Consider the following 17,485-nt stretch of genomic DNA (forward strand, 5'->3'; position numbering starts at 1 on the left):
GCCTTTTCTTTAAACAACAGTTGCCCCATTTATCGGTGAGCTTTTGCCTTATATTGCACTGTAGCATTTTACGGGCTCTCACAGCGTTACTCTCCAGGGACACCTCTTCTAAACTAAAATACAAGCTGGTAGGATATAAGAAAATACTCCACAATCTGGCAGGTCAAATTAACTATTGAATTATTTATTTTGCTGTGCTTAATTGCTGCTTTTTTGCTTCTCAGGTATTGAAATGTATTAGTGCAGAGCAGAGATTTTCTACTGACCTGTTCCCCTGAAGGCTTTTGGTAGTGTCAGCCAATACTGCTGCCGTGAGAGCAAAAGTGGGGAGGGCTAGCTGAAAGGAGGCCATTACTATTAATTGTCAAATGGAGTTTTAATTTAAAGTTATATGATAACGTATGTGTGCAGTTCATACGTAAAATTCTACCTGTCCTGCAGTAGAACATTGTCTGTCAGCATCTAGAGCCAGCAACCCAGCAGAACCAATAGGTTAGGAAAGCTGTACATTCCTCTCTGAGGGTATATTTAAGCTTCTATCGTTCAGCTTTCCTTTTAGTCCTCTGAAGATTTCAGCATTCCTGCTCTGACTTTTGTATTCAGTCCACCTGCTGTGTGTTAAGCAACACATTGAGTACAGGCTATTGCATCCTAGCTGCTAATTGTGTTGCAGAAGATGTAGACCATAATATAGACTCCTGTATTTGAGAGATGGGAAGAAATAACATGACAAGGAGAAGAAAAATTCACTACATTATGTCTGGGAGCAGGAAAGGGAGATAGCAGATACGGGGTGTTAATTCTCTGGGTGAGAAAAAGGACGCATTGAGTGAAGGAGAGTAGAAATCAGTAAGTGAAAGACAGAGACCACAATATATTAGCACTCATAAAGAGGGTTCTAGGAGCCATAAAAGAAGACATAGTGATAGAGTATTATACTTGCATTCTGTCTTGGGAATTGCTTTTGCTCCTATCACAGAGGTAGTATCGGAACACTGAATGGAGTTATGCAGTACTGTAGTAATTAAAATTTTCCAGACAAAGGGGGAGTATCAGTAGGGAAGCAGTAGAGTAAGAGGATTTAATCGAAAGGTTTCAATATACTAAAGGGACCGAGACAGCCTGACATGAGAAATAGGACCTGAAATATAAGCCGAGTATCCATCAGATTGTGCCACACACATGCCATCATTATGGATTATCCCTGAAATTGACAGTGGTTTAAAAGTATAGAAAACTGGTATTTTAATGAACTGAGAAGAGCTAAAGATCAAGATCCCTAGGTCTACGGCTAATACTTTGTAGATGCTGTTTTACAGGGCAATATGTAGTGTAATTTGCTGTAGTGGCAGTAAGCAGTGGATTCTCAAGAAAGTGTGTAGAGAAAAAGGAAGATGATTTCCTTCTAATCTACAGACTTTGTTTATCCCAAGTACTTGTTACAGAGACATGATTATGCTTCTGTAGGGCAAAGCTGCAAGGTCTTTGCCCCCCTGAAATCTCCCTTGTCAGTATTTTCATGCAGTGTACTGGAAGCCAACCTTTATCAGCAGGTAAACTCCCCAACCCCTTGTTCGAGCTCAGGTGGCTCTTCAAGGACCTGACAAGGTGTGGGTGGTTCTTTCCTTCAAGGGAGAAGTGCTGAAGGTGAGGGTGAAATGCCGGTTGCAGTCCTTCCTTCTGGAGGGTTCAGGCTCACGTTTGTTGCGGCATCCCTGTGCTGAGTTGGACCTGGGCAATACACAAATGTAAAGGAATGGACATGTGGTTATTAAGGGAGGTTTTTCTCATCCAAAGCCTGTATTGTCACTTAGAATCCGTTTTGTTAACTTAATGGAATACATGTTTCAGATAGCAAAAATGAACTGGTGTTGTCTGAGTGAGGAGGGGAGCGTGCAGCACGAGCCGTGTGGCCTTTCCAGATTGATGGGACCGTGCCAGCTTACAGAGAGAGGACAGGCCAGAAAAGCAACTTCAACTGTTCGTCTACGTAAACAACCTAGAGTGTTCATTGAGGCATCCTCATTGCTTTTCAGTGTTGCAGAAAAGAGCTATTCAGATTTGGCAGCCAAAGAGCTGATCTTTAACTCTCCAGCAGGCGTTTCGCTCCGCTCTGGCTGGGGGCTGCAGCCTGAAAGCTCCCCAAGCACACAGGAATGCTGATAGAGATGTCAGGTAAAACAGATGGGGAGTTCCTCTCTCCTCTTAGAGACTGAGGAAGAGGGTATGAATATTTTTTATTATGTTTTTTAGATTTCTGTACACTTATTTACAGGAAAAGCATTCTACATGAAATGTTCCTCAATTGGCCTCAGTGAGGAATTATGTACGTCCGTACGTCCGCTTGTCTGCATATGATAAATGTATATTGTCAGTGAAATGTGAGGTAGTGTATAAAATCACATGCAAAATAAGCTTTCAGTTTACACGAATTTTTTCTTACATTTCTGTCTTAAGTTTTTACATCACGGTACCTGACAGTGGAACAACCAGAGTAAAATATGGTGTTAAACCCACTGAACCATAAAATCTAGCAGACGAGACCATGTTTTCTTTCATTTGTGTCTTATAAAGACTCTTCTTTAAGTTCATGCAAGAAAAAAAAGAAATTCTGATTTGTGAAAGAGGGAAAAAAATGTTTTAATTTTTTATGTTAGTTCATTTTTTTATTGGTGTAAAAATTAGAATAGTGATGATGGAGGGGAAAAACAAACATGTTTATGTGAAAAGAGTCTAAAGATAAGCATATTTGTGTACCCCCTTGGAACGGGGTAGAATTTAGAAGAGACGTTTCCCAATGCAATTCCTGTCGTTTAGGAAAAGATTTACTTTTGGACAAATTCAGAAAAAGTGATACTGGGGATTGGGAGGTGGGGGTGCAGGCATGAATCACAAATGCCTAGTGTGGTCATTATCGTTAAGAACTGAGAAGTATCCTGGGTCCACCTCTCAGATGCTGCATGTTAACGAAGCAGCCGTGAAGCTGTGAGGTCCATTGAAGTAGAAGAGTTGGGCAACAGAGACTCTGGCCTGTGGCATGTGGGTGCTTTCTCTTAGATCGTGTGTGTTTATTCCTATGTCGTGCCTTTTTAAAAGTCTCCTTGAAGTCAGCAGGTGGTTTTACATATTTTAAAGGTGAATTATACAATTGTGTGTGCTGAGGAGCTCATTGCTAACTTGTCTTTTATCTGGAAGAAGCTGTTCTTTTTAGCATTGTGAAAAATCAGGCTCGCCCATTGACATGAACTCTTCAGCAATCTGATAAGAAAGTAAGGCAGCACACGATTTTTGTTTGCTGTGGTTTCCTGTGAGGTTTGAGCTTTGAATTGGCCCAATATTAAATACAGAGTGCATATATTTTCAGAGATAGACTTACAGTGGCCTTAGAGACGCCCGTGTGATCACAGTATGACTCCTGCCTTTGCTTTCAGTCTTCTTACAGGCTTATTCTATACTCTGGGTTAAATTCTGCTTTCCAACTCTTCCCCTAACCCTAATGTTTATCTTGGGAGCACTCATTCTGAGCCCCACAGTACTACCATTGCATCATGGGTGCTCAACACCTTGGAGAATCCAAGGTTAATCCCCAAAGAGCCCCACTGGCAGGCAAAGGCATTAAAGGTGTGAAATGCGTGTGCTACATTTAGGGATCTGCTCAACGGTCTTTGACGAATTGGCACAACCTTTTATTGTGAATTTGCTCCTGATCAGAGATTCCTTCCACAAATTCCCCAAAAGGCTTCTCCAAGGAGGAGTTGCCTACCAAAGAACCTGCTGTGGATGTTCCTCCCAGCAAGTCCTTGTGCCAGTAGGAAGCCAACCAAAATCATGGGGCAGCAATATGTTTTGTGGAGTCTCAAGCAAGCACTGTCCATCCCAGGGCTGGGTCCTGGGAATGAGGCTTCAGCAGTGCGTTACTGGATTTCTGGAACTGCTTCAGAGAAGTAAAACCCAAGTGAAAATACCCTTTAGCCTGGTGGAGCCTATAGGAGAAATAAATTTACTGTACTTTCTCTTCTGTCTTTAACCCTTCGCCAGCAATCTGTTCAGAGTGAGAGGAGAGCACTGACAAATACATATTTTTAAAGAGGATAGGAGGGAAGAACTTCTCATGTCCCTCAAATTCCAGCCCAAATGTCTGCTTGGTTTTTATTAGATGGAAAAAAGAACTGGAGGATGTGAAGCACTACCTTTAAAGCTGAATTTTTTAAATATATTTAGTTTACTGAAATCCATCATGTCTACGAATATGCCTGGGAGACTTTTTTCTCCCATTCCAGTAAATAACATGTTAACAATATATGTTACTCTGTGTTCATAAAGTATGTTGGCTCAGATAAAAGCTAAGCACCTAATGTTTTTGCATCTGTGAAAAATAGAGATGAATCTCAAAATTCACATCTGGCTTATGTACCTAATCAGGCAGGGCTGAATCCTGCCTCACTGCCAGCAGTGCCCATGTGGAAAGGAAATACTCAAATAACATATTGCAGCTCATCAGCTTAGCATGTTGAACATACGTGGACTTCAGCAACCTCTTCCACTCTCTCCTTTTAGTCCAGGGAGCTGCCAGGAGCTGCTGACTTGTGCAGATGCACAATAGAAAAAAAAAAAAAACAAGTGGGAAAAATAAACAGGGAAAGAACACTGGTGTCTATAAAGAGGATGAGTAAATTTGCATAATAATGTAGCAGCTTAAAATTAGGAAAAAAAAATAGAAATAACTAGGAAAGATATAATCATAATCCTTTTGAAAACCTGAAAGCACTTAGACAAAGCCAGAATTACCAGCAAAGTTAACAAAGGATTTGATGAATGTGCAGTTCAGCTTACAGAAACAAAAATGCTGTGTAAGTCCATTGAGCCTAATAGAGCTACTCCAAGGCTGGACTTTGGGAACAATGAATAGCAATAAAAAACTCCTCATATTTCATGGATTACCTAAGATAAGCAATGTACACACAGTCCATTACCCAGTCCTGTTAAAGCTTATAGTCCTTCTTCATTGGCCATTACCTAGGGATATTGGCAGGCAGAAGAATAAAGCACAAGCAGCATCAGTGGTGCAAGAGAGTGTTGTGGATCTCTCTGAGACGAACATGGGCTTGGAGTCCAAATACCTCATTTTGCTATTTCTGCTGTCCCTGATAAGGCAAGACAAGCTGTGAAATCTCACAGGTGTACTATGTTTAATTAAAGGCTCTCCCTTCTGAGTTTTGCTAAATACTAGAGAACAACTCTGCACTGGATTTTCTCTGTCTGTGACTCAGAGCCTACTCTCTTACTTGTGGGTGTGAACATATGCTGGAAGTTAGATAAGTGTGCAGTCTGTCCAGACACTGAAACTTTCCAGTTCCTAATACCTATAGGGATGTCATTTCCACGCATGTGAATACAGACAGGGGAAGAAAGTCATCTCCATTGGCGGGGATGGGAGGTTGAGAAAATGAGGTTCCAGAAGTTACTTTCACAGCAATTCACTCTTAACCTTGGTGTGGCATTTTACTTCCTCTGTAACCTGAGAGTAGAGATAGTGACACTTGTTGAAGTAGCAATTTCTTCAACACTTACATTTCTTAAATACAGGGGACTGAGACAGAACTTCCAGACAGCTTTCAGACACCTCAGATTTCATGAAAGGTCAAAATCTGAGGTTTCAAATTAATAGATTGATAGAGATTAATGAAATTTTGTTGTGCGTTTTGATCTAACTGCTGTATTACACTCCAGAGATCCCTCTTTGTGCCATTCAGATGCAAAGCACCAAGTGATGTGGTAATAAACATAAGCCGTACAACTGGAAAAACATGTGAATTCAGTCAACTGTAGAGTGATGGGAGCAGTTTTGTGAAGGCTGGTGTGACAGCAGCACCAGCACTGGGAATGAATTGTTCCCCTTGTTATGAAGAAAACAGGGACCCAGATTAGCATTTCCAAGACTCAAGTATCAGATGAGCACAGTCGTAAATATGATTCAGGGCTGAAAATCAGAGTGACTGTTAAATATTTTCTTCATATTCTTTCCTTGATCATTACTGGGAATACACTTCAGCAGTCCAATTTTAAGCTGTCTTGCAAAATAACAGGTTAAATTCCTCTTATATTCAAAATAGGCTCTTTTGGAACATTATTAAGCTCACCTATTTTCAGTGTCTACACTATTACATGAAATATCTTACTATAAAATTGCCATCCTCTGCCTCTCTGTTGAGAATGAAAGTTTGAGGCAATTACATTGGATGTAGGGGGTCTATTGCAGACATCTGACATTAAGGGAGAAGAATTCCTTATCTCTTTTAGCTTTTCCATTACATGATCTCAATCTACCCTTCAAAGTAAAGTATTTGCAAAATGAACACACAGGGAGGAACCATAGAAGGAATATGGAAACTTCAGGATAGTTTTAGGTATGATAGTTTTAAGTATGATGGTTGTTACATCTTGCTTTGTATCAACATAAACGTCCTGATAATTTAGGGCTTCATGATCTGCTGACCAAAGAACTCTAATCAAGAGAGATAAAAATAGTTTTAAAAATTCTTTCCTTGCTTGTCAAAGACCTGTTTCCAGAAACAGGTGGTAGTAAAAAAGAATGACAGAATTCAATTCTTACAAAGAAAACCCATTTACAGGTTTCTGCTTCAGAAGGCATGTAGTCAGTTTTTCTGCTTTGCAGGGCAGATCTGGAAATCAGACAGAGGCGTAATAAATTAGTGCATGCTATGGGAGTCATTGGGTGTGACTGTGCCCTGTGCTGTGCACCAGATCTCGCTGGAGGATGTAATCTCTCTGCTCTGTGACTTGCCCTCTGCACCAAATCTGATGAAGCAGTGCCCAAGGGCTTCAGGACTGGGCCACCTGCCCAGACAGCGGTTGGTTTGCAAGGGAACTCAGTCACTTTGTTGATGAGGCTTCTGCTGCAAGTGCTCTGCATGGACACTGACCTGGCTCTAAGGTCATTTTTTTTCTTCCACAGTGGCAAAGAGGAGGATTCTTCTTCCAGTAAAACAGTGGCCTGTCATTAGTGACATCTGCATCTAGTGTCTGGTATTTTGGAAGCCTTTCTTTCAGAGGCCAGAAGGGAGTGGCAGAGCCTCTGCCTGATATTACACACAGGGGTTACCACAGCGGTGTATGGAGGCACCTGATTTGTGACGGCAGAGGGGTGTCTGGCTGGTATCTCCAGTGTTCTGCTGTTATTCTTCTGCTGCCTCTTGGCTGAGAAGCGGAGATAACACGGTGGAAAGAAAAAAACATGATAGTCTCTTCTGCGTTCTTCCTTGCTTTATTGGAGTTGCAAGTTTTTCTACCATCCGCCCACTGGTTTTTAAAACAGTTAATCTCATTAATATAATCTGATATTAATAAGGGAAGTGGCTTATACTGATTCAGTAGGTCACATTGGCTCTTTACCTGGGTGCATGAGTGTGGCCTGAAGACGGTACAGACTGGTGTTCTGAATCGAGTACTGCACTGTCCTAAACCTGCCACAGTTGTTTCTCATCTCTGCCACGGAAAAACAAAATAAACCTCCTCTGAGTCTGGGGTGCAGTTCTTGAAAGGCCATGCAAGAAGAAAAAGGGGGAAAAAGAAACAAAGTATGATCCTGCTGACTGAGGAAATATTTTAAAGCCAAAAAAGATGCTTAACAGCCTGAGCTGAAATGGTTATACCTTCTCAGGCCTAATACTCTTCCATGGTTCTGCGGATATCTTTGGTGTCTTGCAGGAGTGGGCTTTGACAGTAGAAGTACTGCGCCAACAATTGCAGGTGGTGACCAGTAGTAAGAAAGACGTCAGACCATTCTGGTCATGGAAGATGTATTGATTTATTCCCAGAATAAATCAAGTAGGGTAACAAAACAATATACGTTTCATATGAGATTAACATCTCTTACATAGCCTTCCTGGCTAGAAGTTTCTACAACTTGCAATGTCGTTCTTCTCTTCCTAGCTAACTTGTGATCATCCTTTTTATTAGAACTTTCATGCTCTGTGTTACTGGCATCCAACTGATAAATTAAAATGTCATTTTTCTGGAGGAATACAAATAAAACTAGTTTAGCTCTCTTATCTTCAAACAAAATGCTCTGACGCCTTGTCTTTTTGTCAGTCATACTCTTATTTTGCGTTATTTTGTGGTGGTTTATTTGCAGTAAGTAGCTCATCATCAATACTCAAGGATTTCACTGAATTTACGTGTCTTTTTACTGATGTAGGAGAGGTAAAAAGAGAAAGAAAGTACACGACCTCATGTAAGCAATATGAGTCTGTGTATCTAAAAGACAAATATTTTGGCCATATTCAAATACAGAGAAATTGCTGTCTTCTTAGAGAAGAGATCAGAATATTTATGATAGTTCAGATTGAGTCAGTGAAGAGTGAAAACGGAGGTTGAGTAATTTCATAACTTTTCACTTTCTGTTGGCCTAGACAAGAAAATACACAGTAACAAACTAAATATAACAAACAAAATATAAGGCAACAAACCTGAAACCACAAAGGAACAATGGACTAAACAACCCACAAAAGAAAAATGAGAAAAGATCAGTGTCCAAAGCGTACTACCTCTGTGAATCTTGGCAAACCACCATTCCCTTAAAGATAGCTATGAGAGCTCTGCAAAATCCTCAAAACTTATTTCAAGGGGAAACACAGTTACAAAGGAGCCAAACAGTGGCTGTTTCTGATACTGCTTTGAGAAGAGCTTTTCACCCTTACGTAAGTCTGCTGCCTCGGTTTCTCTGTTAATGCATAGCAACTTCAGACTACCTCGGTCAGAAAGGAATGCTTGCACTGGAGCTTTTTACTTTCCTGAAACACTTTGGGATGTAGCTTCTGTTGAAAACACATTGATGTTTTAAAGTCTTTTGAAATTATGGCACGTTTTCTGCAGCTCGCTGCTTTTGCACCATCTGGCAATGAAATCTTCTCATCGCCGAAGAGGTTTTAGAAGGCATAATGCAGCCACGCTTGTCATTCAAACTAGATCTGATGGGGTCAGTCCTCAGGAAACAAGATTAAAACCTTTGAGTAACCTTCAGAGTCGTTCCATCCCCAGTGTGTGTTTTGCTCTTGAGGCTCTGTCAGCAAGAGCAGGTATCTAATTACTACCACACGTCCTGGTGATGTAGCCTTTAGGAGACCATTTAGTTACTCTTGGTGATAGTATCTCTCAACACTTGGCTGTTGCAAAATGAATTGACGGTTTCCAGGCCTCAGAATGAGTGTTTGGTAAAATCTTGTGTGGCACAGCCTCACAAACGTAGTAATTCATGTGCTGTTGCTGTGTGAAATATCCCACACCAGGCTCCAGCCTCTGCAGTGTGTGACAGTGACTCCGCTGTGCCGTGTCAGGGGCTGCCGTCTCGTGGGGTTGCTGCTCTTGGTATTAGAGAGCTCTGTTTTACCAGGCTGCAAAGCAGGACCTGGGATTACTGGATGGCTGTAAAACGTTTTGCTGTTTTTATTGTTCTCAGGGTGGAACCTGCACTTACCCGGATCAAAGAAGATCGAAAGCGGATCATCTTGCCAGCAATTGACAATATCAAGTACAACACGTTTGAAGTGCAGCAATACGCCAACGCAGCCCACGGCTATAACTGGGGTCTCTGGTGCATGTACATAATCCCACCACAGGACTGGCTCGATAAAGGGGATGAGTCAGCTCCCATCAGGTAAATCTCCCATGTGCTGTCATTTTGGTACTAGCAATGTTTCCATCTCAGCCGTCTGCCAAGGGGGAATTTAAGTGAAACGAGGCTGTAAGCTTTGTCCAGGGATAGCAAAATGAAACTGAAGAAAACGGGTGGCTCTGCAAAGCTGTAGATGCATGGGTCATGTCTCAGAGCTGCACCACAGAAGCACACGCGTGCTCTAGTTGTGAATGTGTGGTTCGAGATAGCCCTTAGCGGGGTTGCAGGATCTTTTCTGTCTATGCTTTTATTTTGTAGTGGACCCTGCATGAGTAATAAGCTGGTCAAACATTGTGTGTATAAGAAACAAAGGTATTTTTGTAGGTGATTACAAAGAGGCTGGCTTCATTTTGGTATGTAGGCAGCACTCTTGGCCATCAGCCCAAACCAGAGCTTCCCAGGAGCACTAGTAGGAGACTTGTTAGCCTTGCCTTGTTCAAGAGTTGCTCTTTCTTTGGAGAACTTATTCTGAGTTTTCCACATATTCTGAGGTTTCCTACTGGACACGTTTTAAAAAGAAATTGGACCACGTAGTCAGAGTGTCATTTTTCTCTATAAGGGAATATTTTGCCTTGCAGAAATGGAATTTTCTAAGGAAATACTGTTTCAGGAATTGTGGTAGTGTTTTCAAGAACTGTTAACAGTGAGGAAACAGCAACTGATAAGAAAGGGGCTTTCTTTCCCTTTCGTTTGAAAATTCCCATCTCCTAGCCCTTCATCTCCAGTGCACATTCTTGTCCAAAAGCTCCTCTGAGATATGCTGTGCTGAGTGAAGGGTGCTATTGTTAGCAACTGTTGAAACAAATGCTAAAAAAATGAAATCTAGGATTGCACTTTAGGTTTCTCTGCCCTATTTTTGAGATTTCTTAAGAAGAACGCAAATTACCACCTTAGAGTCATCTTCATTTTGATGTATCACAGCTTCATCCTAAAATCAGCTGAAACTCTATTGTATGGTCCCAATGGAGGCCTCTATCAGAGAAGCTGATGTGCTTCCTTTCTAGCATAGAGCTTGAGTTGACAGGTTCTGAGAAGCATCCTCAGCTTCTTGTCCACACAAGCATCCTCATACAAAGAGTAATATTTCAATTCATATTTGAGCGTGTGTTGCAAGTTGCACTTAGGTTCATTCTCATGCCCTGTGACTGCAAAACAGAGCATTAACCTTATTTACTACAAGACAGCACAGTTCTTCATCACTGACCCTTTGCACAGCTTGAAACCTCAATAAACAGCAAAGTAATTACTTAGGAAATCAGTTTTCCTGGATAACATGTCCTGCTCTCCTCGCATTGTTTTAAAAGTGCAGATGTTTTATATCTATTTCGCTCAGCCCTGAGAAATAGTTTACTGAGGAAGGAAGATTAATCAGCCAAAGCTTTCATTGCTGAAATCAGAGTTTCATTCTTTTATTCCTGAAAGGTTTTGCACACTTCATTACTTCCAGTTTATGTGTGAAATCACTGTATTAATTTTCACATGAGTTGTTCTAGTATTCGAGTATCTTCTGTTCTGGAGACAATGATCACATATCAGATAAGACTGAACTAACTGCTTAAACCTCTGCAAATTCTTAAACATGATTTTCAGTGTTGGTAGCTCATGCACTCCCTAAAGTATGGAAGCTGCATCTGCAAAACACTTCTGGAAATTCAACTACAGGTCTTTTTAATAGAGAATAGGGAATCTCATTCCTGTAATGCTGGGATAAGAGGGATTTTTTTTCATCAATATAAGACCTTCAAGCTCTCACCAGAGCTATAGTGTCTCTGAGTTGGATTGATACAGAAGTGAATAAGGTCCAAACTCGAGCAGCAAGCAGTGTTGAAATCTGTTGCACACAAGTACGTGGCTCCTGAGAGCAGCAATTTTATTCTGAACCTGAATGAAGAAACCCAGTGCATGAACTGCCCAGGGACAGCAGAGAAGCAGCACAAGGAAGAGAGTGCCCAAGCCTTGCTGACAAATATCAGGAGCACTGAGACGTTGTGATTGCATAAGTATCTCTCCTGCAAATTATGAATTACATGCCCTAATATGCGGAGACTTCAACATCAAACCATGAACACTTACCTGTCTCTCTGTGAAAATGTGCTTTGAAGGCAGTGATATAGGAGAGCAGAGCATCCCCTTTATAGCCCCACTGCACTGATTTCTGATGGGGCTCCAAACCAGCAGCACCTGAATGGATTTACTGAAACATTTGGCTGTGCTGTTTTGTGCTGCTGTGTTACGCCTGCCTATAGGAATACAATGCAATTTTGTGGCTTTTAAGTGATATGCCAACATAACGGAAATAGTGAGTGTGCAAGTGTTATTGATGAAAAGGATCAGGAAGTTTGTATTTGGAATCAAGATTCAAAAGTGCCCATGGTTGAAGCTTAGTAGCAGCAGAAAATCTGAGGTATTTATTCAAAAGAAGGGGAAGGCAGACTAGTGAGCAAACTTTTTCAAAAATCTGTTGGTCTAGCACGGATTTAGGGGTTGTAACCACCTTTCCAAACCATATACTGCAACTATGATTTCTGTTTCAGTCCAACTTGCAAGGGACACATACGGGCCCATGTGGATGGTGTTTGGATCCACGTGTCTGTCAGTGCATTCATTAACATTGCAGGACTGTTCATCAGCATGAAAACTGCAAATTCACATACTCCTTGCTGACACTGTCCCTCTTAGGGCTTCCTTTAACACTGTCTTCAGCAAATAGTGCGTTTATTTTTCGTCTCTCTGTGTTCTGTAAAAGAAGAGGCTAATAAGAAATAACCCAAGGACCGGTTTTGTGGTTGGTGTAGCTGAATACATCCTCCTCAGTCTCCAAAGGGATTAAAGATTTTCTGTGTTCGAAAAATGCATACCCTAGTATCGGTGACGATCAGACCCCTGGCATTTTTCTGATGTTTGCATTAGATGAATAAATATCATCAATCTGCAGAATTGGGTGAGACATTTAGAAAGTAGAGTCCAATTCCTGTTTTCTTCTGGGAGTACACAACAAATATGCTTACTTCTTTTCTCAGATTTTTTTTATTTGAAGCCTGATCCTCTACTTTTTTGAACACCAAGAGCAGTGTGATCCTACTCAGAGCCTTACTGGGAAGGAGCAGGAGCTGTCCCTCAAGTCAGTGGGGCACTGTGCAGGCAGTCATGTCAAGCGCATTATATGTCAGATCAGCTGTTGTGGTCCAAGTGACAAGGGGGATTTGGCCTTGAAGTGCAAACAAGGGTAAAGAAATACCAAGAACAAAGTGTCAGATATTGTAAAGATATCTCATACGGTTTAAAGTTGGTTCTTTTGGGCTTTTTCCACGTTAATACACTGAAATTCAGGGCAACTGATATTCCCCAAATCAGCTTCTGCAGGCAATCTATTTTGCATGTTGACATCTGAGATGTAAGATGTCTCTAATGTGAATATTTAAATGAGGATTGTTATTTTGACACACTGTGTCCATCACATCACTTTGCATTTGTGTTCGTGAGGACACACTGCAACATCATCTGGCAACAAACTGTGTAACAAAGGATCCTATTTCAGATGGTTTCTAGTGAATTAGACTATACATTGAAACAAGCTGGGTTTGTTTTGGGGTTTTTTTTGTGTTTTTTTTTGTTTTTCTTTGTCTATGCAGCAGAAACTGCTGGTTTTTGGAATAGCAAGGAAGGTTTCTGGTATCCTGAGCTCTGGCTTGTCTTCCCTTACCTGCCGTGATTATGATGGACTGCTCTGTGTTTGATTTCTTGATCAGCAGCCACTAACATTAGAGTCATTAGTCAGCCTCACTCAGCCAAGCACGGCACAGCTTTCCGTTTTATCTTCCTCCAGCGGCAGTGGCCCATTTCATTGTTGCATATGCTCTCACTTGCTGCTTTTATATGCCATAGGAATATAATAGCAGTAGGAATGTCCATATACATGCACTCAATCAGCCACTTCAGGAAGCACGTGTGTCTCATATATATATATATAAATTAGCGTCTGATATGCCCACAGTGAAGCGGTTTCTGGTAGCTGCTTTAGCTGGGAGGGTGCGTGTCCATCTCATGTGCAGGTCAGGCCCTTTGCTGGTCTGTCATCGCAATGGCCATGCAGCCATGCTGGATCTTCAAGGCTCTGGGAAGAAATCCATCTGGGTACCTGAGCATAAGGGTCTCATCTCTGAAGCCTTCCAGGATAAATCCTGCATTCATGTAATAATAAAACTAATGACTGTTTGTTAATTGATTATTGCTGTCTTTGCTGTTGCTCGCTCATAGGAGCTTATAACAGAGCAGTTTCTATTTTATTTGTCCAGGTTCTGACAGGTGTCCTGCCTCTTCCAAAAAAATATATTTCTGTGGGGTGTCAGAAAGTTATTCTGCTCTGCCTTTCCTAGGCATCTATTCTGGTTTGCTCTTTTTCACATGCTACAGCTCTCCAAGGGGGTCAACAAACCTTTCCAACATTATGTTTGTTGGGGTTTTTTACTGTAGCTCCTGAGCAGGAGATCTGTCCTTGGGTTCTGTTTTCATGACTTGGTATGACTCCTTCTTGCAGAAGACATGAGTTGTAAGAACAAATAAATGCTTATGCAGTTACCATGCAGGTATCACCACTCATCTGTCAGGCCAGGTGAGGTGCTGCTTAGAAACCTGAATCAAGGAAACATTCTGCCAGGAAGGGTGGAAAACTCAAAGATATGGTATGTGATGTGTCATTTGAGTGTCTCTTTCCTTACCCCTATATATATATATACACACATGTTTATATATTTTTATAGTTATATTTGTATTTGTGTTTATGGATTTGTGTGTCAGTGTTTGTAGGTCAGTCGTCCTGGAAATTGGACTTGTTGTATGTTCTGAAAACTGTTATAAATATGACCTGATTGTGTGTATACTGACCTTGAAGCAGAGGGAGAGAGATGCATGAAAGGAAGACTTACCGTGTCACCTGCAGCATGTCAGTCTAGTGCTCATCCCTTTCTCCTTCACTTGCTCTTGATGAAGCCCCAGGCAGCATCCTTCAGTTCTCTGTAAAGGGACAGAGTGGGGTGCACCAGGCTGGAGAGGTGGGCATCAGCTCCTGCTGGAGGTCTCACTAAAACAAAATACTCGTGACTCAGACTGCAACTGGCTTTCGTTTCTGGTCAGTGTGTCCTCTCTTTGTGGTACTTCATGCCATAGCAGGCACTGCCTGCTTTCGTACAGTGCCTGTCCCCTCGTAGCCAGCTGTGCTGCAGCAGCAGGTGGGGAGGGAGGGAGCGCTAACCACCGGGAAGCACTGCTCTCTCTGCTTCCTCCCTTTCCCCAGAGTAAAGTCTCTCTCATATCTCCTTTGGTACAGCCCTGCCATCAGGTATTTTCCACAAACTGACTGTGCCATATGTCTCTCCAGTGCAGAATCAATACTATTCTATGCTGCATTTTAAGCTTTTAGCTGCAAAAACCATTTTGCCATGTTTACCACATTATTCTTTGAGTGCTGCTGTTGATTATAATTAATGTTTATAACATCCTCAGTTGTGTCAGAGAATATTCCACAGATTAAGTAAGTTTCCCAGCACCTCAAAGGTGTTGGGAAAAAACAGTACAATTTCTATTTTGTGATACCTTCCTTTTAAATATGCCACTCTCTTGCTAGAAAGTTAATGATTTAAGGAGAAACGTCCTTTTATAGAAAGCAGGTGTTGTTTAGGTTAATATATTTTACTCTGAAGCTGTGAAGTGCTAAGGGAATGCACCTCATTTGCTGCCCCTTGGCTAGCGAGCAGCGTGTAAGACATGCTAACAAAATTGCTTTAGCTCATATATCCATTTCTGACTTTGAAGGCACGTCTTTGCTGCAAGTGGTAGATATATTGGAGTTTTTCAGGTACTGGAAAAACCCAGTGACGGTAGCCAAGTGAGAGTTTCATGCTTTATATATCAATATAACGCTGTAACCCAGTGCAAAATTACCTACCTATATTCTTCAAGCACTTTAAGAAGTGAATCCTAGGCTTTCAAGCTCCTGAAGAAGTTCTCAGACTTATAGCCCATATTGTGTTCTTTACAGATGGAGAAATAGAGGCAGAAGGAGGTGACTCACTGAAGACTAAATGAATGACAGAGCTGGGAATGGAGTCAGGGTCCCCTGGCTCACAGCACTGTGACCAGCTCACTGGGCTGTGCAGTCACGTCACGCTTAGTTTACAGTTGGGTCAGTCAAAGCACAGGGAAGTTAAAGGTCTGGGCTTGACAAGGACCGAATGCCCAAAACTCCAGTTGAACCTGATGGAAGTGTTGAACACGCAGGATACAGAAAATTTAACATTCTGTGTTGTAGGCAAGTTCTTCCATTGTGTCAGGAGGTGGCCAAGGCAGAGATACAAACTTCTCAGTTCAGCTTCTGGGCTTGAAGCTGTGCTACCTTGCAGTGGCTGCAGGCAGCCAAATTGAGGTAGAGAAAGGCAATTTTTTACTGGCTTCCCTGAAAAGCTGGATGTGATTCCTTCTGGTGTTGCTCCTTCCTGTAATTTTTTTTTTTTCTGAATAAACAATGAAGGCTTGTGGTGTCAGTATTTGTATATATCTAATGAGAAGAAATAAAACCTAGAAGAGAGAGAGGGAGTTGCAAAGGCAGTCCTTGGTGGCATTTGTCTGTGAGTGATGATTATGTAGTTGCATCTAAAATGTATTTCCCACCCCCATTCAATTAACAAGTCAATGTTTTTAATGGCCAGAGCCGACAGCTGCAAAAATCTGTCCCCCAGAGAGAGAGGTTCCAGCACCTGAGAGCAGTCTTCAAAGCCTCGTGATACCGCTCCTCATTAGGAAGGAAGGAGAAATGTCCTCACGGGAGCATCCTACTTCTGTAAGAAGCTGCCTCCGGAGGACTGGGGGGGCTGGAAAGAGAATGAGTCTAAGCCCAAACCAGCAGCTCATTTTTGCAAAGCAGTGATGCTCTAGCCTTCATCCTGTGAAGCCTGTTTTAGCTTTAAATACATAAAATAGAAAATTAAGCAGGTGGTGTTTCTTCTCCACACCTCCTTCCCCTTTTAATCATGGTTATTGCTTAAGAAATACCTAAATATTCCCTCAAAGATTTATTTCATGTCAAAGTTCCTGAATTCTCTTTTGTTCATCAAGTCATTCTTTTATTTCAGATTCTAAACCAAATTTATTGCTTGTTAACCTAAAATATGGATTTCAGTGATATAGGAGATGACAGTGGGCGATATATAGGATGTTTGGCCCTGTGTACAGGAGAGCTCTCAGCCTTTTTAGGCAAGTATGTCTTCAGGCACAGCTCTAGGAACTATAAGCAGGAAAGTGCATTTTACCAAATAGCTTGAATTTATAGATGCCATCCATTTTGCAAAGTTCCTAGTGTGCATTTGGCCGCAATTTCCTCCAGCCTTTTTGACAAAATGGGTGCAGGGGTATGGCTGAGATCCTCACGTCAGTTCAAGTCATCCAGCTGTTTGCCTTTGTAACCACCATTGAGTCTTGTCCCCCCCAGCTCATGATCCAGGGGATGCATCTCGCTCTGTAGGGGTGGAACATGAGAGCTAATCAAGCTATTTCAACTTCTTTGTCAGAAACAGTGCCGATCAAACACATTTCTATCAACAGCTGCCTTTTTCAATTATGCAGAGAAAACATGAGAGGGATATTGTGCACTGCAGTATAGGCTTGTAATGATCTGAGAGGTTGCAGTAGCTTTCATACTGAGAAAAAGTGCAAGGGAGAGATGCTGAAGCGGTACTAGTAATGTGCGTGCTACAGCAGAGTCCATTACAGATGAGTAATAAAAGTGGTTCAGCAAAT

General features: G+C 41.6%; 1 protein-coding gene across 1 annotated transcript in view; it reads left to right on the plus strand.

The window, feature by feature from the left end:
* The window catches only part of GALNT9 (polypeptide N-acetylgalactosaminyltransferase 9), a gene marked incomplete at its 5' end in the record, with an annotated part of 135,136 nt that overhangs the window by 51,205 nt on the left and 66,446 nt on the right, over positions 1–17,485 (plus strand). The window contains one exon of the mRNA XM_009876227.1: positions 9,479–9,676. Within this exon, the coding sequence (XP_009874529.1) occupies positions 9,479–9,676 (198 nt within the window). The remainder of the gene's footprint in view (positions 1–9,478; positions 9,677–17,485) is intronic.

The sequence above is a fragment of the Apaloderma vittatum genome, unplaced genomic scaffold (assembly GCF_000703405.1).
Source record: "Apaloderma vittatum isolate BGI_N311 unplaced genomic scaffold, ASM70340v1 scaffold1309, whole genome shotgun sequence".
Classification (NCBI taxonomy): Eukaryota; Metazoa; Chordata; class Aves; order Trogoniformes; family Trogonidae; genus Apaloderma; species Apaloderma vittatum.